This window comes from Pseudorca crassidens, chromosome 20, assembly GCF_039906515.1.
Source record: "Pseudorca crassidens isolate mPseCra1 chromosome 20, mPseCra1.hap1, whole genome shotgun sequence".
Lineage (NCBI taxonomy): Eukaryota > Metazoa > Chordata > Mammalia > Artiodactyla > Delphinidae > Pseudorca > Pseudorca crassidens.
Window position 1 is genome coordinate 50,705,684 of NC_090315.1, and position 26,789 is coordinate 50,732,472.

Here is a 26,789-nt window from a genome sequence, read left to right on the forward strand (position 1 = left end):
CCAAAGTTTATTCTACTATGCCAAGTCACTAATAAGGACTGGGTTTTTTTTTTTTTTAACATTTTTATACTGATATAATTCCACACAATAAAATGCACAGATCTTAAGTGTAGAGCGTAATACATTTTGACAAATGTTTACACCCACGTGATCAAAACTCCAGTCGAAACATGGAATGTTTCCATCATCCTAGAAAGTTCCCTTGGGCCTTTTTCCACTCAACTCCCTTGTCCCATCTTCCTGCACCCAGCAACAACCCCTGCTCTGATTTCCATCCCTTTTGATTAAGTTTCGGGGCTCCAGTTTTAAGAAATAAAAATTGAATGCATGTGAATTTGCCTGAAGCCCTGAAATGTCTCTTTGCAGAATTTTCCTCTCCCTTTTGGACCGCAAGTACTACTTAAGATTTGTTTTGGATCCATCTGGACATTCTTCCAGAAAGTCAGCCTTAGCCCCAGCACAGACATATTTAGGGTTAAAGGCATCCACGTTTATAAGAAGCAAAGGCCAACTATGATTCCTCAATATGTGGTATAAAAAGAACTCTACCTTCTGGAAAATAAAGTTGCTATCTCCAAAATATCTGCCTTCTTGGCTCTTTCTGTAACACACCACTCCTTTAGAGTAGCTGCCTCTGTTCCTATGGAAAGAATTGCCTGAGCCCTTGAAAGTGAGCACATATGCATTATCTTTCTACTTGGAAGCTGTTTCCTAGTTTCGATAACCTTCTGCTGCAGTGGGATTCCTCTTCACAGCTCCTCTGACTTCCCCAGACATCATTACAGGAGGGCAGAGGCAGTTAAAAACCTAACATTGTCCAAAGCTATTTAGTCAGCAAGGGATCTGGGTTTTAGAAACTGGAAAACTTTGGCTAAGGCTTGCTCAGAACATTGTCTTAAGGCCAAAAAGTGTTGGCAAGGTCCAGGTGAAGGCAGCTTTCCACCAGCCACAGACACGACCAAATCATACGGGGCCTGCTTCTCTTTTAAGCAGAGCGCTGACGGCCAGCCTGGATCATTTTCTCCGCATCAGCTTGTCTCCCCAGACAGTGAGCTAATGCTTGGCACCAAAAAACACCATTAAAAAAAAAGGCATTTAACCCCATGTTTTGAGGCAGAAATGACTAAATGGAATATATACACAAAATTATTTAAATCAAGACAACTTTTAAAAATTCTAAGAGAATAAAAATTATGCACACATAGTCATAACATTGGAACCCACTTGTGAACACAGAATAAAGAGGAAGCAATGCTGAAAATGTAAACTTCTCTGAAAGAGCCAAATTTCAGAAGACATTTTGTTAGTAAAGAGAGAATTCTGCGGAATTAGCTGCCTAAAGCATGCTGAATCCCTCTTCCCTATGCAATGTCACTTCTGAGTATGTTGCGGCTTTTCTACAGTTTAAAACTATTGATATTTTAAACTTTTTCTATTTTTTTTCATTTTCTAAATTTTACTTTTAAAAATAGACACTATATTAACATGGTTCAAAATTTTAAAAACAAGAAGTCTCCCTCCCACTCCCAGGCCCCAGCCATTCCCTTTCCCACCCTATAGGCCCTGTGTTAGTGGTTTCCTGTGCATCTATTCAGAGCTAGTTTAGCAAAACATAGATATATACCTCTCATCCTTCTCTTTTTTAGAAATGGAATGTTATAATGGTGTCCTACATTTTGCTATTTTTTTTTGCACTTCATTGTATTTAGAAACAGAATTTTGAAGACATTTCAATAAAGAAAAATTATATGTTCATTTACCCTTTGACACAGTGAATCCCACCTCTAAGAATCTATCCAAAATATACATTGGCAAAAATATAAAATATTCTATGTAGGCTATTCACAGAGTATTTCAAGAAGAAAGAATATGAAATGTCCACCAACTAATAAAAATGGTTACTGCTGGGGGCAGGAAGAAACAGAGGTGAGGGGACAAGGATGTAAGACCTCTCTGAATCTACCTTAAAAAAAAAAACTTGGGGCTTCCCTGGTGGCGCAGTGTTGAGAGTCCGCCTGCCGATGCAGGGGACACGGGTTCGTGCCCTGGTCCGGGAAGGTCCCACATGCCGCGGAGCGGCTGGGCCCATGAGCCACGGCCACTGAGCCTGCGCGTCTGGAGTCTGTGCTCCGCAATGGGAGAGGCCACAACAGTGAGAGGCCTGCGTACCGCAAAAACAAAACAAAACAAAACAAAAACTTGTTTTAAATATTTTACATAATTTTTAAAAAAGTCCCCCTAAAAATTGAAAGCGAAAGGAGACAAAATTAACTATATATATTTGAAGCACTAACTACAGAGGAACTATTTCAAGTGACTTTAAAATGTTCACAATCTGGGAGTTCCCTGGTGGTCTAGTGGTTAGGATTCGGGGCTTTCACTGCTGTGGCCCAGGTTCAATCCGTGGTTGGGGAACTGAGATCCTGCAAGCCGCGAGGCGAGGCCAAAAACAAAAAAAATCAAAAAACCTCACAATCCCTAGATCTGGTTTTTCAATCTCAGCACAACTGACATTTTGGGCTGGATAATTCTTTGTTGCGGGGGGTTGTCCTGTGCACCATAGGGTGTCAGCACCCAAGGCTCAGGTGAACTTCCCTGATTGGCAACATTTTGCACATACAGTCACACATCGTTGCCCCGAGAATTAAGTGCTGTGTTTGTCACATGTGCACCCAAAAAACTAAATATTGATTGCCCTGGGAGAATGTTCTAAAATATAGGAGGAGGGAGCATGACACGGCAGGATGAGCCACCTAGGGAAGCACCAGGGTGGGTCAGGAGGCACAGGGAGGAAGGAGGAAATGTGGGCAAGAGCCATTACTGTGAAGGGGAAGGGACGGGACGGGCAAGGTAAACAGGCTTGGGATTGGCTGGTTTGACTAATTTCAGTAGACTGGAGGCACAGTGACTGCCCCTGGTTTTCTGGTGCCTGGCCCTGGTGTGATTAGGGCAGGTGGATAGTGGCCCAGAATGTGAGAGCCCCAGAAAGGAGGTGGTTGGGGTATGGGCTCTGGATTGGTTGGTATACGTACAAAAGGTGTGCTCAGAGATGAGTCGCTATCCCTAGAAACTGGCTATCCCTGGGAGGGGCAGTCTCTCCAGGGTCAGCAAGGCAAAGATGTCAAAGCATCAGAGACACAAGGTTAGCAGAGAGGACAACTAGAAGCTTGTGCAGACTGTCTCCTGGACTTCGCCCATGTGCCTTTCCCTTTGCTGAATTTCACTGTAATAAATGGTAACTAACAGTTTTTCTGAGTTCTGTGAGTCTGTCTAGTGAATCAACCTAAGGGTGGTCTTGGGGACCTCGTGACACAGTTGCTAAAACCATTCTGTAAAAGGGTGATGGGATAGATCAGGCTGATACCAATGAACCCACTGATTAATCACTGAAAGCGGGACAGCCCTATGTTGTGCAGAACCACCTGAAAAGAACTGAACCTGAATGTAATCAAGCCTCTCCACGTAACCACAAATTTATAGGAAATATGAGGGAGAGAGAACCTGCTATCAACACTGGAGGAAATAAGCAGCCAAATCCTGGATGGGGGACAGTCTACAGGACAAATAACCCATTTGTTAAGCACACAAAAAGGAGAGTGAACTGCTACAGATTTAGTGAGAAAAAGACACGTCAATCCAATGCATTGTGTGGACATTGTTTGGATCCTAATTTCAACAAAACAATAGTCAGAAGACATTTTTGAGACAACAGGGGAAATAAAACACAGCCTGCATAATAAATATTAAGGAATGATTGTTAATTTTGTTGGGTAGAATTCACTTTAAAATATTCCAAGAAAAACAAAATTGGAGGGGAGGGGGGAATAGATTAGATAACAACAGCATAAAGCTGATGATTGTTAAGTCTGGGTGATGGGTACATGGAGGCCCATTGTGCTATTCTACTTTTTGTCTATTTAAAAACTTCTATAACAAGTTTTTATAAATTTATTTATTTACTTTTGGCTGCGTTGGGTCTTCGTTGCTGCATGCAGGCTTCCTCTAGTTGCAGTGAGCAGGGGCTACCCTTCGTTGCAATGAGCGGGCTTCTCATTGTGGGGGCTTCAGTAGTTGTGGCACGTGGGCTCAGTAGTTGTGGCTCGTAGGCTCTAGAGCACAGGCTCAGTAGTTGTGGCGCATGGGCTTAGTTGTTCCCTGGCATGGGGGATCTTCCCAGACCAGGGATAGAACCCACGTCCCCTGCATTGGCACGCAGATTCTTAACCACTGCGCCACCAGGGATGTCCTATAACAAGTGTCTAAAAAGGTACTTAAAAATTGGAAGCAGTTATCCGTAAAAACATATGATCTAAATGTATGAAGTCCGAGAAACTGCCAATATTGCAGAGATGTGATTTTAAGGCATAGGTGAGATTCTAAACTTGGGTTTTTGTTTTGTTTGGCTTTGTTTTTGGGGTGTTTTTTTTTGGCAGCACCACGTGGCATGTGGGATCTAGTTCCCCGACCAGGGATCAAACGCATGTCCCCTGCAGTGGAAGCATGGAGTCCCAACCACTGGACTGCCAGGGAAGTCCCTAAACTTGGGTTTTAAGAGATTAAAGCAAAATGTTGGAAGTTGGCTGTCTAAGCTCCCCTTTTAGCTCTTGAGAAAACAGGCAGAGTCCAAGGTGAAGCTGCCTCTGGTCTCTATCTTTCAGGGTTTTGCCAGTCTCTGTTCTGAAGCGTAAATTCAGGAGTGTTCTTAATATTTAGTTTTTTGGGTGCACATGTGATGAACACTATAAAATTTAGGAATAAAAAGACTATCTCCTTACATTCTCATATAAATCTTTATCCTTTAAAATAGAATCTCGGGACTTTCCTGGTGGTCCAGTGGGTAAGATTTCGCACTCCCCATGCATGGGGGCTGGTTTTGATCCCTGGTTGGGGAACTAGATCCCACATGCATGACGCAACTAAGAGTTCGCGTGCCGCAACTAAGAGTTCGCATGCCACAACTAAGAAGTCCTCATGCCGCAACTAAGAGTCTGCATGCTGCAAATAAGAAGTCCGCATGCCACAACGAAGATCCCACATGCTGCAACTAAGAACTGGCGCAGACAAAATAAAAAAATATTAAAAAAAAAAAAGAATCTCATGAGAGAGAGAGATGCATAATTTTCTGTGGATAAAAGCTTCTGCCAGGGCTTCCCTGGTGGCGCAGTGGTTGAGAGTCCACCTGCCAATGCAGGGGACATGGGTTCGTGCCCCGGTCTGGGAGGATCCCACATGCCACGGAGCGGCTGCGCCTGTGGGCCATGGCCGCTGGGCCTGCGCATCTGGAGCCTGTGCTCCGCAGCGGGAGAGGCCACAGCAATGAGAGGCCCGCGTACCGCAAAAAAAAAAAAAGCTTCTGCCAATCGAGGTATCTTAACTGCTCTCATATCATAGGATTTGGGGTCAGGCAAAAGGATCTCTCTGATTGAAGTAGCATATGGTAGGGGTCTGGCCTTCAGGTAGTGATGTTTTTGTCTTTCTTTCCTGCTATCTAAAAGGATTCCTTATAGAAAAAAGTTCAAGGATAACTTGTTATGAAAAACTTATGGGGGAATTCCCCGGTGGTCCAGTGGTTAGGACTCGGTGATTTCACTGCCGTGGCCTGGGTTCAAGCCCTGGTCAGGGAACTAAGATCCTGCAAGCCGCACAGCACAGCCAAAAAAAAAAAAAGTTACAATGGTAAATTAAAAAAAAAAAAGAAAAAGAAAAACTTACGTATTACTTCTGTAATAAAAAAAAATTAAGAACATATGTTCACATGCAAACTTGTATATGAATGATTATAGCAGCACTATTCACAATAGCCAAAAAGTGGAAACAACCTAAATGTCCATCAGTTGATGATTAGATAAACAAAATGTGGTATATCCATAGAACTGAATATTATTTTTATTCCATAAAAAGGAATAAAGTACTGACTCATGCTACCAATTCACGTTATAACATCATGAATCTTAAAACATCATGTTAAGTGAAAGAAGGCAGTCACAAAAGACCACATATTGTATGATTCCATTATATGAAATCTTCAAAACAGGGAAATCCATAGAGACACAAAGTAGATTACTGTTTGCCCTGGAGCTGAGGGGGTTGAGGGGAAATGAGGAGCGGCTGCTAATGGATACTGTACTGGGTCAAACAGCATCCCCCCGCCTCCCCCAGATGAGAACAAAAATGTTCTAAAATTGATCGTGGTGATGTTTGCACACCTTTGTGGATATACTAAAACCCACCAAACTGTACACTTTAAATGGGTGAATTTTATGGTATGTGAATTATATGTCAATAAAGCTGTTATTTAAAATATTTAAAGGTATAAGGAAATACTGAAGAACCAACAATGACCTTGAGTAATCCCAACATGGAGAACTTCCACTTTTAGTCAATAAATTAGAGTGTGAAGAGGTTGAAAGTTAAACATTAGTTGTTAGTAAAAACAGCATTGATTGCTAGCTCTGCTGCTGAATTACTATAGGGACTTTTGGCCTTTTAGACAGAACTCTTTCCATTGAAAGTCATAGGAAAACGGTCTCAAACAGGCTTACTCAAAACAACAATAGGAATTTATCTCACATAATTGAAGTCCAGAGTAGGCACTAGTTTCAGGCATCCAGACAAGGTCACGAGAGCTCTGATTCTCTCAGCTGTTTCCTTCATTGCCTTTGTTCTCAAGCTGGCTGTCTCTATGTAGTAGGCAACGGCAACCACAGGCAATCCCAAGATTACGTGGCGTTTATAGCTCCCGATACAAAAGGAGAGAGAATCTTACCTGATCACTCTGGCACTAGTTCCAGGACTGTTCAGGGCTGGCTCACATTCCTGGAGCCAAGGAGTAAAGTTCACTTCATCCAAGCATGGGTAAAGCAGGAAAGGGTGGTTCTCCAAAGGAAAAAAGACTGGATATACAAAATACATGTCCACTATGACAGGCGAAACTCTAAAACTTGCAGAGATTCAAACATCATCTCAGCCCAATAAGTACTTGCCAAGTCAATGTAGGAACAGACAAAATGGAGCTATTGCAGAGTACTTTTAAAGCATCACATTCCAAATTCTTATTCTTAGAGAAGCAATAAAACACAGGACACATACCAAGGTCATTAGCAAGATGCTGTTTTAGCAGTGAGCTACTTCAGTCAAGTATAGATTGTTCCATGTCCAGAATTCCATCCATCTCACACAGAAGAGATATTTTACTCTGGTAGATGGCAGTCTTTTTTTCCTGATCAGCCACAAGAAAAGCTAAGGCTTATCCAGCACGTAGGAAGAAGGCAGTCCAGAATGAATGAATGGAAAACACCCTGCTGCCAGTAAACTTTGCTCATTTAAATTGTTGATAATCCGGTGGGTTTCTGATCCAGGATCCAAATGCCTGCTTTCGGAGTGCGCTCCAGGCCTGCTGGTAAGTGGATGCGGCCTCCTTGTACTCATGGTACGTCACTAGCTTCTGCACCCTAATGCACACACACCACCAAGCACACAAGTTCTCGCTGGACAGCTCACCACCGTGGCCAGCAAGACACCTCAGCAATAGGCTGGACAGATTTATTACAAGAGACTTAGGAAGCAGGAGGATTTTGTTATGCTGTCCTATGCTGACTCTTACCTCCTTTGTAGGGAATTCACTAGAAAACAGCATGGATTAAAACAGGTAAGAATAAACAGAATGCTAGTTTTGTCTGGTCCTGGTGGAATCAGATAAACAAGAATAACTGTATCTACTACTTGGTTTAAAATTTTCTATGTGTCTATAATTTCCACCATTAGGATCTAGCTGTTAGAAATTTCTCAACTGCATTTTCCCAAAGCACTTTCCATCTTAATCATATTCTCCTATGTACTGCCAGCCAATACCCCTTCCCAAATCCCTTAGTGTCTCTGACTGCTGAAGAATGGCCGACGTGCTGAATAATATCTATAATACTCACGCCCAGATCAAAAGATTTTCTTGTGACAAAGATTCTTTCCTTTGATCAAACTTGAGTCAGGCTCCTCTGAGCCCTCTTCTCGATCCAGCCCCGACCTTGAGCTCTGTCCTTGCCATCTCACAGCTGAAGAAACTGAGCCTCATGTCTCATTGAATCAGGTTTTATCCTGCTTCTACTCTTTCGTTCTTTGCCAAGATCTGAGGAGACCCAAGTTGTTTCTTCACTCACTTCAGCAAAGATTAAAGTTGCTAATGGTAGCAAACACTGATTTTCATTGTTTGATCAATTTCCCATAGCTTTTTGGTGGTTAATGGATGGGAACCACACACATGACAATGTTAAACTTTACCTGAGCCCTCAGTTCCCCAAACAAGCTATGGTTAAGAAATCTCCATCCCACACTTCTGTGTTGTGGGAAGTGGCTGACTGCAAAGAACCACCCTTCTTCATGGCTTAGACAGACTCATGAATGCCCCCCCTCGCTTACCTCTAACAAGGCCAGACACAGACCCCATTCTTTGCCTCATAATGATTAGCTGAACTGTACCCACTGACAAAATCTCAACCACATGCCTGCTAATTTGACCAATTAGTTATGCTTCTCTCCTTCCCCCAGACCCCTGAACTTTGAGCCACTTTCAGCCTGAGCCAGCATCAGCATGTGTAACAAGCCCTTCTTTTAACAGCCCCTCCTGAGAATCAACACTTCCTGTTCAATTGTTCCATCACACTACCGGCTCGTCCTACTCCCCCATTCCCGGCTCTGTCTAACTTTGCTTCTCTCTCCGTATAAAAGAAAATTCCTTTGCACCTGCTCTTCAAGAGGCTTACAGATCTTAAGACTGCAGTGCCCTTGCTATTGCGTTAGTCCTCCTCCTATTGTAACAGGCCCTTTCTCTTATTACAATAATCCTTTTGAATGAAGTCTCTCCTTACCTAAGTCCAGATTTGTTTTTAAGTCACAGAATGTACGGAAACCCACCCAGTTCCAGTCTGATTCATTCTTCCAGACAAGAAACAAGCAAACTGACCATGGATGACGGAGGGCATCAATACTGACTGTAGGATGCATGATGGTGAAAACAGGTGGTAGCCTCTTCATATGGAAGCATATAGCTACGCCTTCGCTTCCCCACTGTTGTATAAAAAAGACTTTGGCTGATCTTTGTTGTCAGTTCCTGGCAGGGAGCCTCTAAGCCCTTAGAATTCCCCTAATGATAGGAATGTCTTTGTTATTCATGGTGGACCCCTCAGATCACACCTAAGTTTTTGCTTAACGAGATGACTCATGGTGGGCCCTAGATAATTTCAGGATGGGCTGGCCATGCCAGAAAGACCAACCATGAGTTTAGAAAGTTGGGGCTTTGAGCCATCTGATATCAGTCTGACCTCCTGGGGTGGGGATGTTGGAAGGTGGAGACTGAGTTCAACCACATCATGTGGCCAACAATTCTATTAATCATGCTTATTGATGAAACCACACTAAACACGCTGAGCACTGAAGCTCAGGTCAGCTTCCTGGTTGGTGACAGAGAGTGACATGCTGGGAGGGTGATGCATCCTGGGGACACAGAAGTGTCAGGTTGGGGACCCTTGGAGACCTTGCCCTATGTGTCCCTTCTTTCCTCTGGTCCTTATTTGTATCCTTCATAATAAAAGGTAATTGTAAGTATGGTGCTTTCCTGAATTCTGTGAGTTTTTCTAGTGAATTATTGAACCTGAGGGGGAAGTAGGAACCTGAGTTTGTAGTCAGTTGGTCAGAAGTGTAAGTGGCTTTGGGGCCCCCCCAGTATATGGCTGGTGTCCTGCAGTGAGGTCAGTTTGTGGGGGCTGTGCCCCTACCCTGTGAGATTTGGCCTAACTCTGGGTAGTTAGTATCTGAATTCCACCCACCCACCTGCCCCAGAAGTGGTTTTATAGGTCTCTACATTCCTGTTTGGAAAGTAATTTAAGTCTTCGAGCTTCCGTTCGCAAGCAGTGATGTGAACAAAAGAAAAAGAGAAGAGAATGATATTCCCAACAGAATCTATTGCTCCCCAAGCACTCACATTTCCACAATGCTGTCCATCTGGAGGTGGAACAAGAGGAGGGCCTGTAATGGCCCAGGCCCCAATTCTGCCCTTAGGCTCGTGTGACTCTGTATTATCAACTACCCATCTCCCACAGCTCAGATCATACACATATCTGCAAATGGGGCCATGGGGATTGAAGAGCATGTGGTTAGTAATAAGTACCTACTCGCCTACTGAACCACCATTCCTGCCAAAGCTTCCTGCCATTCATAAGCAGAATTAAACCAGAAGTCTTCCTAAATATGAAAAAACATAGGTCAATGGCATCACCTGAGGGAGTCTGGCCACTTGTCCTCTGAAATACTGCTTAGCAGCTTCTGGAATGATCTAAAGAGCTCTACTTTGCTGATTCGGGATCTGTTTGGAAAAAGAAGACCAAGAAGATTTATTAAGTGTTTACTATGTATCAGGCCCCTATCAAAGATACTGGGTTTCACATGGTATCTTTCTAGGTCTGAAGGTCCTGAGCCCCCATTTTCACCTTCTTGCACTTGGCAAGAAGAAAAATCCAGACCCAAGAGTCTGATTAGGTCGAGGGACAAAACTGATTCTCATCTTAAGAAATGTTATCAGGGACTTCCCTGGTGGTGCAGTGATTAAGAATCCACCTGCCAATGCCGGGGACACGGGTTCCATTCCTGGTCCGGGAAGATCCCACATGCCACGGAGCAACTAAGCCCATGTGCCACAACTACTGAAGCCTGCGTGCCTAGAGCCCATGCTCCGCAACAAGAGAAGCCACCGCAGTGAGAAGCCTGAGTACCGCAACAAAGAGTAGCCCCCGTTCACTGCAACTAGAGAAAGCCCATGTGCAGCAACGAACACCCAATGCAGCCAAAACAAACAAACAAACAAAAAACCTCAAAACTCTCAAGAAATGTTACCAGCAGTGAAATCATCAAGGTGACGGGCTGAAATGGGGTAAAGACAGAGGGGATTACTAAATTTTGCCCCCAAGGATACCCATCAGCTGTGTTTGGCTTCCTCCTTTCAAGGGAGCTGGCCCCTTGGGTAACAATGCTTACAAAGCTTTGGGACTTCCCTGACGGTCCAGTGGTTAAGGCTGCGCTTCCACTGCAGGGGGCACAGGTTCCATCCCTGGTCGGGGAACTAAGATCCCGCATGCCACATGGCGTGGCCAAGAAAAAAAAAAAATCAGGAATAATACAAGGATACTTGCTATCACTGCTTTTATCCAACATTATACAGAAGGTCTGGCCAGTAAGACAAGAAATAAAAGGAATAAAGATTGAAAAGCAAAAAACAAGTCATTATTCGTAGATGATTGTGATATTGTCAGTTCTGGTCAGCACAATAAGTCAAGAAAAAAAAATAAAAGGAGTGGAGGTTTGGAAAGGAAATACTATTTGCAAAAGATAGACTATGTTCAAAAATTCCGAAAGAATGCCCAGATACTAGTAGAATAATAAGAGTTAGCAAGGTTGCTGGATACAAACATTAATTGTAAGAGAAATAAACAACAACAAAAAAGTTGATTGCAGTAGCAATGACCAGAAAATGAAATGAAAGGAAATTACTTAAAACAGCATCTGTGGTAGCCAATCTCTGAATGGTGATTCTTACCTCCTGGAATTCATGCCATTATGCAATCCCGCCCCACACCGAATAGGGGTTATGTGAATAACCATTAGGAGATTGGGTTGGAGTGTGACTTCTGAGGCTACTCACAAAAGACTCTGTGGCTTCTGCCTTGCTCTCTTGGATTGCTTGCTCTGGGGAGAAACTGGCCATCATGTTGTAAAGACGAATACTTGTAGGACTATGGAGAAACCCAAATTGAGAGGAACTGAGGCCTCCTGCGAGCAGCCAGCACTGACTGACCTTGCAGCCACATGAGTGAGCCATTTTGAATCTGGATCCTCCAGCCCCAGTCAAGCCTTTGATGACTGTAGTCTTGGTTGACATAATGGATTGCAACCTCATAAGCCCCTGAGTCAGAATTATCCAGCTAAGCTCCTCCCAAATTCCTGACGCACAGAGACTGTGAAATAATAAATGTTAATTGTTTTTTAAGTCACTAGGTTTTTTTTTTGGGGGGGGGTGTAATTTGTTACACAGCAACAGATAACTAATACATCATTCAAGAAATAAATCTAATAAAAGATGTGAAAATTTATGTGAAGAAAATCATAAAACTTTACTGAAATATATGTAAGAAGACCTAAATAAGTGAACATTCAAAACTGCTTGTTTTAAATTTGGGGCACAACTGCCAATTTGGCACCAGCATTATATAAAAAGATATACACCATATTCCTGGTTTGAAGACTTAACAATAAAAAATGTCAATTCTCCCCAAACTGAACTTTAAAAGTCTAAGAAAAGCCAAGACACTCTTGAAAGACAAGGCAAGAGGACTTTCCCTAACAAATATCATCTTATTTTAAAACTACAGTTATTAAGAGTATGGTTTTGGTGCAGGGAAAAACAAACAAACCAATGGAACAGAACAGAATGCCCAGAAACAGATCTATCTATCTATCTATCTATCTATCTATCTATCTATCTATCTATCTATCTATAAAATACAGCTATTCTATATAATACAGATACATACAGATATTCTACATTTGATATGTGTTCACTTAAAACATGTAGATTTCAATAAAATTACTACAGTTTCTTTTTCTATCAAGAGTAGAAAATAAAATGAGTTCCTCTGACAGAGAGCTTGTATTGTATATGAGAGTCTTTTATACATACTATGTATTGGGTCATTGCAGGTGGACTAGAAAGATGGTAGAGAAATGATATTTCTCATATTTTTTTTTCCATTCAATTAATAAAGTGGCCTGGTAGAGCTAATAAGGAGTTGTAGCTAAAGCTGCCACTAAGTAAGAACTGTCAGATTGAAATATCAATCGCCTTGAACTGAAAATGAACTTAAATTATAGAACTAAAATACTGTGCAAGTGTTTATATGACTGCACTAGAACTGAAAATTATTACTCAAGAAGAAAATAATCTGACTGTTCAATATTAGTGAAAATATATCCAAAGGGTGGTCACCAAAGGCAACTGTAATGTTAAATCTTTTATTCATCTAGTAGTTTAAGTGTGAATAATACTGACTAATTCATATTGACTGATTAGACAATTAATTACTTTTAGCCAAGCCTTACAGCTTTACATAATATTTTGTGTAGCTCATTCACTGGTGCACCAACTACTTATATGAAGCTAACACCTCAAGGACTTGTAAGAAACCATCAAACATACGTGCTTCGAACATGGAGTTTAGATGCTGATGTTATTCTCCTGTAAAAGAACCAGCGCAATTTGAAGAGAAATTATTCTATATATTGGAGCAGGGAAGTGATGGTCCTGGAAAATCTCATACAGGACAAAGAAACGAGGCTCTCTGGCAGCTCCCTATGCTTTCTAGGCCTAAGCATAAAAAGAGAGACAAAGAAGTTTATAGCTAATAGAAACATATTAAGTGTAAAGCCAGGAGGCCATGACCCTCAAAAAAGGGAGACTTAGAATTTTTTTCTTTTCAGACAACTAGCACTATATCAGGATTGGTTTACCCAGCTGAAAACAAACATTATTTATGTTTTATTGTATGTCTGTCTTCAGGCAGATAAGTTGATATGTTCACTGTTACTCAGAATCAAAGATTTCATCTCCAGATTCAAGACTCTGAAAGTTTTGGTGACATGACCACACATTTTATTGCTCAAGAAGTCCAGAGAGTCTTACAGACTCAACATTTCCACTGTCCACATCACTCAGAATCAGCAAAAGAGGAACATCAAAAAATAAACTAATATCTTGCCCGGGATGCTCACATTTCCCTTTGAAATACTGATAGGTGAGCCCATGAGACTTTTGCTATAACCCAGTGGCTACCGATGTACAACTACGAGAGAAAATTTGGCTATATTATTACAGAACATTAATGAAATATGTCAAGGCATTTCATTCACAAGCCTTAGTAATCAACCATGCCACAATCTGTAGTCTGGAGATGGGATCCACTCAAGGTTCATTAAAGAAACACAACACTTAAACCTCACTGGAAGGTGGCACACTGGATTCTATTTACCACCAACACTGGGCCAAGTGTCAAGGCCTCCAGTGTCACTGTGAAAAGCCATCAGTGACAGCTTAACAGCTTCTTGAGACCAGATCTGTAAAATGTTTTCAACATTATTCCCTCTGGAGGAGCAAATGGCACTTTCTCTTATGAATGCTTTTGGTCTAAGTCACCTCATGAGTAATGTTAAGGTGTTATATCTCCCTCCAGAGAAGTAAGACCTTTCTCAAGACTTGTTCAACAGCAGAACAGAGTGACCATAATAGTAATTCCTCTGTCAAAGAGGCCCACCCAAAAATAACCAATGATGTCATCTGTGGAGCAAAATAATCTTGGTGGCCACTAGCTGCTATGCTCCAACAAGCCCTAGTTCCTTTTAACAGTGAGGATTACATTCTTAGATATTAGTCTTCCTGGTGAGCTGGTTAACACTACTGGTTGGTGTATCAAAGAGCTAGGAAAGCTATACATACATAATTTTTTAAAGATTACACATTCACATTTCAACCTAGCCCTATCTTTATTCTAACATACTTAGACACGCTTAGTTTTTGTTTGTTTTTGTTTTTTTAATCTCTTACCCTTCTCTTTTATAATCCAATGAGCCACGTAATGATCTCTCCAGGATGCTCTGGTAGCTCATCTGGGAAGGGAAGAGAATATGCCTCTTCAGGGCAAAGAGAATTTAAAAGGATTTGCCGGGCTTCCCTGGTGGCGCAGTGGTTGAGAGGCTGCCTGCCGATGCAGGGGGCACAGGTTCGTGCCCCGGTCCGGGAAGATCCCACATGCCGCGGAGCGGCTGGGCCCGTGAGCCGTGGCCGCTGAGCCTGTGCGTCTGGAGCCTGTGCTCCGCAACGGGAGAGGCCACAACAGTGAGAGTCCCGCGTAACGCAAAAAAAATTAAATTTCTTGAAAATGAGGGTCCTTTATCTGATTCCTGTTATTATCTCATTGTTTGCAATAAACACAAAGACTTAAAATAAAATATTACCTTTGAGTGTCGCACTAGTATTTTAAATGGTTCCAACATCCCAGTCTTGAGTTCATACTCCAGATCATTCTAAAAAAGGTGGTTCCAGGATAGCACTCAGGAATGAGAAGTGAGAAAAACCCACTCTCCCCAGCAGCTGTTGGTCTTTAAAATTAAAGTAACTTTGACCCTTTCAAACATAATGTGCAGGGGCTTCCCTGGTAGCGCAGTGGTTGAGAATCTACCTGCCAATGCAGGGGACACAGGTTCGAGCCCTGGTCTGGGAAGATCCCACATGCCACGGAGCAACTAGGCCCGTGAGCCACAACTACTGAGCCTGCGCGTCTGGTGCCTGTGCTCCACAACAAGAGAGGCCATGATAGTGAGAGGCCCGCGCACCGTGATGAAGAGTGGCCCCCACTTGCCGCAACTAGAGAAAGCCCTCGCACAAAAACGAAGACCCAACACAGCCAAAAAAAAAAAAAAAAAAAGTGTCTTAAAAAAACCCAAAACACATAATGTGCAGATTCATTTGATGACTGAAGAAGAAATCTATCTTAACAAGATGTCTACTGCAAGCCCTGTACCATGTTAGAGGCACTCTCTCTCATTCAATTTTCACAACATTCCCGTGTAACAGATACTATGAGTTACCCTTGCTTTATTGTTAGGGAAGTTGAGGCCCAGAGAGGTAAAGTAATTTGCCCAATTCACACACTTGGGGGGAAAGGGAGCCAGGAATTAAACATCAGTCTCTTGAACTGCAAAGCTTCTGCTCTTTCCACCATGAACTTACTCCTGTATGGAGTCTGCCTTCTAAATGGAGAGACATCCACAACATGTCAGATACCTCAGATCATCTACTCCAATATCCTTGTTTTACAGATATGAACACACTGAGGCCCAGAGAGCTACTGGACTTGTCCAAAGTCACCTGACAACTGGAGACGGAGCCAGGGTGAGAACACGGGGCACTCCCAATCACACATAAAACACTGACATATTGGGATAAACTGGAAAACAGCACTTTAGGAATCTGGAGAAAAGATGGTAATTTTGAGCCAGAAAGAAGTCGTAAGGAAAGCTTTTAAGGTAAAAGATGGTGTAGGTTCACAGTGAAGAGCATTTAGACTTGAGCAAAGCAGCAAACTGAAGCCACAGGCGGGTGGGTGGGGCCAGTATGGGTTGCTGCTAGCCTGTCACTTACAGTAAAGGCAGAGCTCAGCAGGAAGTGTGCTCCCTGTCCCTTGTGACCTGCTCTGCTCACACATCGTGGCCTGTGGTTAACTGCTGGTTCCCGGAGAGATGCAGACAATGGCCTGAAGCAGGGAGGCCCTTGAGAAAAAACTGGTTAAAAAATTTCTACCCCTAACAATTTTGTAAATACTACTCAATTCAACAGCTCAGGCCACCAAGAGGCAGGCTGGGTCTGCTGTATAGGCCATTTGAACCCTGCTTAGTGTCTGTGAAGAAAAAAACTTTTTTTTTTTTTTTAAGTCTAAAAAGATGTAAGTTATTATTATTTCCATTGAGGGAGACAAACAAGCATGTCAAAAAGAAAAGAAACAAATCCACCTGTGAACTTAATTACAATACAACTTTTTTTTTTTTTTTTGCAGTACGTGGGCCTCCCACTGTTGTGGCCTCTCCCGTTGCGGAGCACAGGCTCCGGACGCACACGCTCAGCGGCCATGGCTCATGGGCCCAGCCGCTCCACGGCATGTGGGATCCTCCCAGACTGGGGCACAAACTCGTGTCCCCTGCATCGGCAGACGGACTCTCAACCACTGCGCCACCACGGAAGCCCCAATACAACTTTTTATAAGGGCATAATAAAGAAATGGAAAAGCCACTTAGAATGAAAAGACTACCTATAAATTGTGGGAGTCCTACAACAGTCACTCAGAGGCAGCTCAATCCAAACAGATGGAAATGCCTTTGGTGGGGAGGCTGCTACCCCATAGCCCCACCCACCCTCGTGTTATTGCAGACCCTCTGTGGCTCACTGGGAGGGAAAAGCAGAGGGGGCAAGATGAACATTTAACAAAAGAAGAACCAATAAGGCAGATGCATGAAACTCCAAACACACAATCATGAAACCCAAGTCTCATGTCCAACAGATCATATGCTCCACATTTCAATAAAAGCCAATTTGAAGATACAAAGTCTTGTTTTCATGGCACCCTTCTTGCCAGTCTGATCACTGTGCAGCTTCATAAATGATTCTCGGGTTCCAGCCTTGACCCACTAAACCAGAATCTCTAGTGGTAAAGCCCAAGAAAGTGTTCCTTTCAAAATCTCCCAGGGGAAAGAACAGTCTTTCCAAGAAATGCTGAGACAAGGACATCCACGTGCAAAAGAATGTAGTTGGATCCCTACCTCACACCTTATAAAAAATTAAATCAAAATGGATCGAAGTCCTAAACATAAAAGCTAAAACCATGAGAAGAAAACACAAAGTAAATCTTTGTGACAATGGTTTCTTACATATGATACTAAAAGCACAAACCATGAATTACAAAAATAGATAAAATGGACTTCCTTAAAATTTGAAACTTTTGTGCTTTAAAGGACACTTTCAAAAACTGAAAAGACAATCCACAGAACTGGAGAAATTATCTGAAATATATATCTGATAAAGGACTCATATCCAGAATATATAAAGAAATCTCTCAAATCAACAATGAAAAGACAAATAAACCAATTTAAAAAATGGGCAAAAGATCTGAACAGATATTTCTTTAAAGAAGATATACAAATGGCTAATAAGTACAGGAAAAGATGCTCAACATCCTTAGTTATTAGAGAAATGCAAATCAAAACCACAACGAAATAGAACTTAACACCCACTAAAATGATTACAAGACAGACAATAACAAGTGTTGGAAAGGATGCAGGATAATTGAAATACTCATACATTGCTGATGGAAGTTTAAAATGGTGCAGCTGTTATGTAAAACAGTTTGGCAGTTCCTCAGAAGTTAAACATAAGGTTATCCCATGACCCAGCAATCCCACGCCTAGGTATACCCAAGAGAGTTGAAAACAAATGTCCACCCAAAAGCTCGTATATGAATGTTCAGAGCAGAATTATTATTTATAATAGCCAAAAAGTGAAATAACCCAAATGCCCACCAAAGGATGAACAGATAGGGGCTTCCCTGGTGGCGCAGTGGTTGGGAGTCCGCCTGCCAATGCAGGGGACATGGGTTCGAGCCCTGGTCCGGGGAGATCCCACATGCCGTGGAGCAGCTAGGCCCATGTGCCACAACTATTGAGCCTGCGCTCTACAGCCTGCGAACCACGGCTACTGAAGCCTGCGCGCCTAGAGAAAGCCCGCGTGCAGCAATGAAGACCCAATGCAGCCAAAAAAAAAAAGAAAGAAAAAGTTCTGGAATTAGAGGGTGGTGAGGTGTGAATACACTGCCACCATCTCCTTCTGCCCCAATATGCTATACCTGGCTTGAAGGCGTCCAATTCCTTTCTTTGTTGTTCCCTGCGGAAAGCCATTGGCGGTGACATCCAGTGGCTGCTCAGGAACTGCACTCCAGCTGATGGCTATGAAAAGATAAGATTCTGGGGTTAAAACTGTTCAGTTTTCTGTAAATGTCAGAGGTATTTTAATAAAAATATTCCCCTACCACTGAAGACTCATGAGAGCTGGATATGATGCCAGAGACAGTGGCTGCCACTCTGATGCCTGGCCTCCAGAATACAACAGTGTAAGTGGTTCATGATTCATCATCACCACCACCACCACCATCATCATCATAGCTAACAATCACTGAGTATTTATTATATGATGAACAAAGTAAATGCATGAAACAGAATTTCTCATTTATTCTTCGTAACAACCCTGACAAATGATATTCTTATCCGAAGATGAAGGAACTGAGGCTAAGAGAGGACAAGTTGCCCAGGGTCATAAAGAGTATGAACTTGACCCAGTGTGGGTATCTCCCGAGCCCATGTTATTGGCCACTTGAGTGGTAAACTGCTACCCCAGGCTGGGAGGATGCAGTCCCTTCCAGGCCACTCTAATATCCAGGGACAAGTTACTCCAGAGCAAGTGGAACATGGATCCCTTACCTGCCCCACAAGGAACAAGTCGGCCTTGGCTCTCAGCCTTTTTTGCCTGTACTGCACAGCGGCTCTGTTCAAATAGTAAATCTGACTGCTGTAGTTTCACTTCTTGAACTCCAAAGCCTTCAGGTAAAGCTGAGACATTCTGACACCTAAACGTGAGGGGAAAGGCATGTAGTTTAGGCTCACTCATCGAGAAAGAGAGTATCTTGGACTGTGGACCACATCACCACCCATGTCTCAGTGGGAGGCAAAGGCCTTAGAAGGTGTGTGGATTTATTTATTTATTTATGGGGAGGATGGTATAGGAGGTTGTGACAGAATAGAATCCAGATCCTATGAACCTTATGGCTGAAGAAAGATCTCTTCCATCACTCTGAAGTGACAGCTATAAACTGAGTCACCACCCCTCAGGGACTTCAGTAACACCGAACTCCATTTCTCATATTGAGAAACTCCATTTCTCTTTCACAGATTTGAAAACCTTAAGAAGAAATACTAACCCGTCGGCATCAGCTTCCTAGGGAGTCCTTAAAACAGGCCAGAAACCAAAATTATACTATAATATAAAAGCTTCATTTTTTCCTCTTGAATATTTCACACAAACTAGATGCCAACATGTAGTGGGTCTAGAGCTGAGCAGACAGCAACTTAAAGTCTTGGAATCAAGAAAACATGGAAAACAGAAAATGTCTTGGGCACAGTGCCTAGGATTGCCTTTTTTTTCTTAACATATTTATTGGCATATAGTTTATACACCATAAAATTCACCCATTTAAAGTTATAATTCAATTTTTTAAGTATAGTCACAGAGTTGTGCAACAAGCACTGCAATCTACATTTTCGTCACCCCGATGAGAAATCCTGCACCTAACGGCAGTCACTCACCATCCCCTTCTCCAGCCCCTGGCACCCATGAATCTACTTTCTGTCTCTATGGATGTGCCTATTTTGGACATTTCACTCCATGAAACCATACAACATGTGGCCTATTTCACTTAGCATAAGATTTTCAAGGTTCATCCATGTTGTGACATGTATCAGTCCTTCATTCCTTTTTGTGGCTGAGTAACATTCCACCGCAGGGAGCTACCACCTTTTGTTTATCAATTCACCAGCTGATGGACATTTGGGTTGTTGCACATTTGGGCTATTATGACTAATGCTGCTATGGAACATTCACGTACAACTTTTATGTGGATGTATGTCTTTATTTCTCTTGTGTATGTACCCAGGAGTGGAATTAGTGGGTCATATCCTGGGGTTGCTTCCAACAGTCAGCTTTAGGAGTGGTACATTTGACAAGGGCCCACAGGCCTCCTCTGGTCATGGCCTTATCTGCCCTCAGTTACTACAGCATTAATCAGGTTTGGCTGCCCTTCTTCAGGGAGACCACGCTTGAGTGGTCATCATTTGTCTTTTTTTCTTTTTAAAAAATTAACACTAATGTCTGAAGGTTTTTAAACATTATAACAGCAATATATGCACACTGCAGAAAAATCAGAAAATAGAATAATCACAAAGAAGAAAAAATCACCCGTAATACCACAACTCAGTGGTAATCATATTAATACCTTGGTGTATATCCTCCTATAAATTTTTTCTATGGGCATATATACTTTAAGACCAAAACGAACTCATTTTACCTTCTAAATTGCTCTTTAAACATTATGAGCATCTTTCCATGTTAAATATTCATCAATATTAGTTGTAGCAAAAATCACAATCTTCTATTGCTGGCCATTTCAGTGGTTTCCTCTTTTTTTCCCTTAAATTAGTACACACAAAGCTAAATATTTGAGCACTTTCTTAATTATTTCCTTAAAACAAATTCTTAACTCTTTGTACGTATGTATGTATGTCCAGGCTCTTTGCACATATTCTCAGACTGCTTTTTGGAAAGACTGTTCCCTCCCTGCCCTCTCACCTCCCAATCAGTGCTCTCTGCATGGCCTCCTGGCTGTACGGGCACTTCCCAATGACCACAGCTGACAGGTAGATGGGCTCTTCTAGGAAGTGCATCAACAGTGCCCCCTGGCATCCGAGGACGTTCCACCGTGCCAGCTTGTCACTGCAGGACATGGAGCAAGTCCTGTCCCCCCGGCCTGGCTTCACTCGGAGCAGCCCCACCCGGTGATAGGCAGCACCAGGCTTCCCTGAGTCTCCAGCTTCCCCAGGCACACACTTGGCTCCGGTTCTATAAACGTCCACCACTTTGGCGCCACCGGGGGCCATTCCAGTGACAGTGGCTAGTTCCTCTGCAGTGAGATTAGAGCTGCTGACATCTGGTGAATTAGGGCCACTTTCCTGGTTGCCAAAACTCTGATGGTGAGCCATACCATCAGGAGTCCTGGGCTCAAGCCTCATCTTTTTGGTCACAGGACTATCTGAGTCTTCACATTTCCTTTTATCTTCAGGAGCTTCTAGGTTACCACTAGCTTCTACTGATGGATTATTGGCCCAATCTCTACTGACAGGACAGCAAGGCTGATCTTCAAACTCAAGCATTGGAATGATGGAGGCATCCCCACCTGTAGGAGAAGAAATCACTTAAACCAGTGGTTCTCAAAGTGAGGCCACCAGACCAGCCACATCCCTTGGGAACTTGATAGAAATGCAAATTCTTGGGACCCACAGTAGCCCTGTTGAATCAGAAACTCTAGAGGTGGTACCTAGCAGTCTGTTTTAACAAGGTCTCCAGGTGATACTGATGCAACGTCAAGTTTGAGAACCACTGACTTAAATGAAGCTTAATTCTATTCTCCCAGCTACCTGAGATGAGTTAAGAACACTTGGCCAAATTTCCCTAACAAGAATTCTCTGAGGTTCTTGCTGAAGACCGTATCCTAGACCCAGTGAGCTAGCCTCTCTCAGTGGGAGGAGTCTTGAAGACTGAATTGTTTAACAAAGATCCCAGGTGATTCTTACCACAGAAGTTTTGGAAACACTAGATTAGACCAAGGTTTCTCAACCTCCACGTTGACATTCTGGGCCAGATAATTCTTTGCCACGGAGGCTTGCCCCATATATTACAGGATGTTTAGCAGCCTCCCTGGTCTCTACCTACTAGATACCAATAGCACCCCTGAGTCTGACAATCAAAAATGTCTGCAGATGCTGCCAAATGTCCCCTGGGCAGCAGAATGATCCTGAGTTGGGAACCCCTGGCTTAGAATGAGCACAGTTTCTCAAGTGCATTTTGTGGAATATTATTCCATAAGATGCCTTGGAAAACAAAAGTGGATGGTTGATTTCAGGGTTAAGTAAGTTTGGCAAATAATGCTCACAATTTCCCCATCTTGCATATCCTCACAGTAAAGACTCACAGTAAATTACACAACTGGTGTTTCCCCAAGCTGGTTTAGAGGTTTCTGACCCACTCTGTGTTTACAGGTAATCAAAGAAAACCAGAGATCAGTAAAAAGCACACCGCCCCTGTGAGAAGGGAGCTTCTTCTTCAAACACTAATGTGTATTGCTTTTCTAAAGTGTGTAAATAATATGTCTGTGGTCTTTATAACCTAAGAGTGGGAAAGGCAAGAGATGCAGAAGTGGGAGTGTTGCCAGAGAGGCTGGCTGGCAGGCTTCCAGAGACCTCACAAGGTGACAGTGACTTTGGAGAATTCCCCAGGGCCCACCTCCCACTCTGAAGGCTCAGAGATTTGATCTTGACAGATGCCTGAACTCAAGAGGCTGACTCATGCTAATACAGCTCACAAGTACCAGTCTGAAGTAGCCAATCCAGGCACCAACTTATCAATTAGTAATGAGGAATAAATGCCAAGGGCGCCAAATAGTCACATTCTCTAGGTAGTGTTCTTTCTCCCTGCAGACAAACCATCGGTGGACATCACACTGTAAAAGATTACCCATCACCCTGGGAGTTAGATCAGTGGTTCTAAATTTTGATTTCAAAGACCAGTAAAATCTCCAGAAGATTTTAAGACAACTAGAGTGTTGACAACTTTTTATTCCACCAAGTAAGATCTTTAAAAATCCTATTTATCATTATTTTAAAAATGCATAAAAATCTCATAACCTTAAAATGGAAGGACATTAGTGTTTTGAAAAACTCACTGAGTAGTCCTGATTTTTCTCATCTGGCCATGGACCAGTACACTCTCACAAAGCAGTACCAGCCTGCAGACCACTGATTTATGTCCTCTGATTAGGCGGTCAGGCCAGCTGTGATCTCCAGATGTATCTCTCTCCACAGGAATGCTACACCTCCCACTGGGATCAGCCAGGCCCTGGCTATTCAAAATGTGATACATGGGCCAATACCACTGGCACCACCTGGGAGTTGGTTAGAAATGAAGACCTCCGGCTCTACCCCAGACCTACTGAATTTGAATCTGCATTTTAACAAGATCCCTGGGTGATTTATATGCATATTACAGTTTGATAAGCACTGAGTTAGGAAACAACCTATCAGGGCACTGCTAAGAATAGAGTATGGATGAGTCCTCCCTCCCTCTGTATGTCATTTTCCTGTTCTTTCATAAGCTATATTATATTTTTGATTTGAGTTATGATCTTCAGTTATTGTCTCTTAAGAGTGATCACCTATCTGCTCTAATTGCATAGTTAATTTTAAAATTTAATACTCAGGGGACAATATTATATCCTTATTTCAAAGTTTTTAGGGTGACGAAATTTTACTACCATCCCTGAACTGTTGTCTACAAAGGGTAGAAATTATTCCCAATTTTCAAGACAGAAAAACAAAGGAGAGAAAATCAGCCAGGTCTGCTCTTCCTGCCTAATGCAACCAGAGCACCTGAACATCCCCTTACAACTCATCAAAATTTACCTTAACTAACCATGACTGTCTACATTTCCTAAAAAACTAAAGGGTAAGCAAGGGACTAGTCTTATTCACTGCTACATAACCAGTATGTCACACTTGCCTGACAAGGAGTAGAAAATTTATGTTTAATGAATGAATGAAATGAGTTTCAGGATAAATCACCATAGAACTCAGGGCTTTGGACCTCTAAGCCCTCTTGTTGGTTTTGGACCTTGTGGGGTCTCAGCTTTAAGCTTCCAAATCCTGCTTGGGAACTGAGAACTGAATAATAGTATGAGTGAAGCTCCCTCCACTTTTCCTTGGTAGAGACATGATTAGGCACACTGGGCTGTTCACAAAAAGGGACTATAAATGGTTGTAGCTACACTTCATCTAAGGTGTTTTTTTGAGAAACTATGGATAAGACAACAATAAGGAAGCAGACAATGTAACATGAATCCAAAGGCATTAATATACTTACAGGGTGTATGGCTGGAGAAAAACACAAACAAGAGGTCTGGTCTGAGTTTCCACAGTTCTCTCTGAGTTCCTGGGACAAAGATGGAATCCTCCTTCAGGGTGGCTGCCAAGTGGAGCTGATGGAGAAGGTACCTAATGGGGTGCAGGATGTTATCAGAACGAACAACCAGTCTCTGTGGTAAAGGGAAAGACTCTGGTTGCGTGATTACTAACAAAGAAAGAGATACTGCAGGCCAATGGGACTGGTAGCGATTTGGAATTATGAGAATGACCTAGCCCAGTGATTCTCAAAATGCGGTTCCTGAAACAGCAGCATCAGCATTGGCTGGAATTTATTAGAAATGCAACTTATCAGGCTCCACCCGGATCTGCTGAATCAGAATCTCTGGGGATGGGCCCAGTTATCTGGGTTTTTTTTGTTTGTTTTTTTTTTTGTTTTTTTTGGCAGCCTCTCACTGTTGTGGCCTCTCCCGTTGTGGAGCACAGGCTCCGGACACGCAGGCTCAGCGGCCATGGCTCACGGGTCCAGCGGCTCCGCGGCATGTGGGATCTTCCCGGACCGGGGCACGAACCCGCGTCCCCTGCATTGGCAGGTGGACTCTCAACCACTGCGCCACCAGGGAAGCCCTGGGTTTTAACAAACCCTCTAGGTGATTCTGATGCACATCAAGCATGAGAACCACTGTCTAGACGAGCACTATTTTAAGTGCAGTTCAGAGGCCTACATAATCAGTATTACCTAGGAGCTTATTAGAAATGCATATTCTGGGGCCCCCACCCAAGCTAAATCAGACTCTTTCGGGATATAGCTTTACCTTTGGAAGCTTCTTCTGGCTATGACCTCAGCATGGCTATCATTGAGGATGTCTCCTGCGGCAAAGACAGGACATTAGTGAAAACATATGGAACCTGGAGATTCCCTGGTTCCTAAAAGCAGAACATAGTAGCTTCTCCCAGCACCCAGAATGACCACGTAGCTCCTGGAGGGCTTTGCCAGAAAGTTTTACAATCATTACTGGCAAAGCATTTACAGCAGGGTTTCCTCAACTACTGACATTTAGGGTTGGAAAATGCTTTGTTGAATGGGGCAGGGGGGCGCTGTCCTGGGCTTTGCAGGATGTTTAGCAGCATTCCTGGCCTCTACTCACTAGAGACCACTAGCATATTCCCCTCTCCCCAGTTTTGACAACGAAAATGTCTCCACATATTGCCTAATGTCTCCTGGAGGGCAAAATCTCCCCTAGCTGAGAACCCCTGATTTATAGGGAAATCTTTATCTGGAGGAGAAGAGTCCAGATCTTTTGTACCCTCATGCCATACTTGTGCTCATAGTGATAAAATTCCATCGAATTCTATCAATAGTGGTCCTGGAACAGCTTCATCATATCCAGGAGGAAAGGCTAGGAGAATGAGGAGAGCAAACTGGAGGAGGAATCTGTTAACTGGCAACCAGAAGGTGAAGATGCCAGACCTCTAAGGGATTTCCATATTCTTTCTGGTGCCAAAATCTCCATTTAATTAAAGATTGCTTTGTGGGGCTTCAGATCTAATATGGAATAGCTAAGCCCAGGCAACTTTTGGTTTGAGCATGAAAATACTGGCCAACTTTCAAGCCACTCAGAAAGATGTTCTTGCTTCCACAGCTTACTTCCATTCTTTAAATGAGTTCTGTCCTTTCAAGTGGAGCGACAGTCAGTGGGAAGTGAAAGGTCAGCCACCTAGCAATATTGCCCCTTTGCTCTGCCGAGAAGAGGAACGGATGACATGCACACTGGTTTCCAAAAGCTCCCTAACAGGCCCTGTTCAGACCCCACCGGGGCTTACCGCTCTTCCTCATTTTGGACTGGCCTATGCATTTGGTTCCTGTTCCCATTGAGACAACTTCCTTTGTCACTGAGGGGGAAAAAAAATCATTAAGTGTGCTCTCAGAATCTGAATGATCTATAGGTTTGATAAGTCTGCACATTGAGTCCCCCAAAGGCTGACTCAACTGTGCACTGCGTTTCCAGCACGGCCATCTACCACCACCAGAGGTACACCGCCCCCTGGCGGGGAGCAGCGGAACATGCCCAACATCGCGGTTTACACCCAACCGCCATCGTCCCTGCCTAACCCTGTGTAGTTCTACCATCTCCTACAGGGAGAGACAGCGTTCCAGGGAGAAAAGGTCTCACCTTGCACCGGTCTGTCAGGGCGGTCGCAGGCCTGGTCAGCTGTAGGTTGTATCTTCACCACGGCTGCCAGCAACGTCCACTCGCGGTTGGGCTCGGGCTTCCCTTGCTTGGGCAGCATGCTCCCATAGTGCTCATAACAGAGCCGCGCAATCTCATCCGCGGTCCACATGGTGTGAGCTGGTGCTGAGGCCCTGATCAAAACCCACAACCATCAGAAGGGCAGAAAGGAGAACGAAT

The 26,789-nt window shown here is 43.1% G+C and overlaps 2 protein-coding genes across 16 annotated transcripts in view; both read right to left on the reverse strand.

The window, feature by feature from the left end:
- Positions 1-6,907, reverse strand: part of TMEM231 (transmembrane protein 231) — an 86,500-nt gene extending 79,593 nt beyond the window's left edge. For both annotated transcript variants that reach the window (XM_067717839.1, XM_067717842.1), the window contains exon 1: positions 6,767-6,907. The gene's annotated coding sequence lies outside the window, so the exon portion shown is untranslated. The remainder of the gene's footprint in view (positions 1-6,766) is intronic.
- The window catches only part of ADAT1 (adenosine deaminase tRNA specific 1), a 49,885-nt gene that overhangs the window by 20,969 nt on the left and 2,127 nt on the right, over positions 1-26,789 (reverse strand). For 6 of the 14 annotated variants that reach the window (XM_067717851.1, XM_067717854.1, XM_067717853.1 and 3 more), the window contains exons 3-9: positions 26,553-26,743; positions 26,203-26,271; positions 25,194-25,248; positions 24,380-24,510; positions 21,038-21,641; positions 19,117-19,262; positions 18,486-18,585 (exon numbers count right to left, since the gene is read on the reverse strand). In XM_067717851.1, the coding sequence (XP_067573952.1) occupies positions 18,486-18,585; positions 19,117-19,262; positions 21,038-21,641; positions 24,380-24,510; positions 25,194-25,248; positions 26,203-26,271; positions 26,553-26,721 (1,274 nt within the window). In that variant the 5' untranslated portion in view covers positions 26,722-26,743. Of the gene's footprint in view, positions 1-4,374; positions 10,355-10,881; positions 10,909-11,686; positions 11,778-13,667; positions 14,701-18,485; positions 18,586-19,116; positions 19,263-21,037; positions 21,642-24,379; positions 24,511-25,193; positions 25,249-26,202; positions 26,272-26,552; positions 26,744-26,789 lie in introns of those variants that run through there. The other 8 variants (XM_067717848.1, XM_067717850.1, XM_067717844.1 and 5 more) reach the window with 4 other exon arrangements.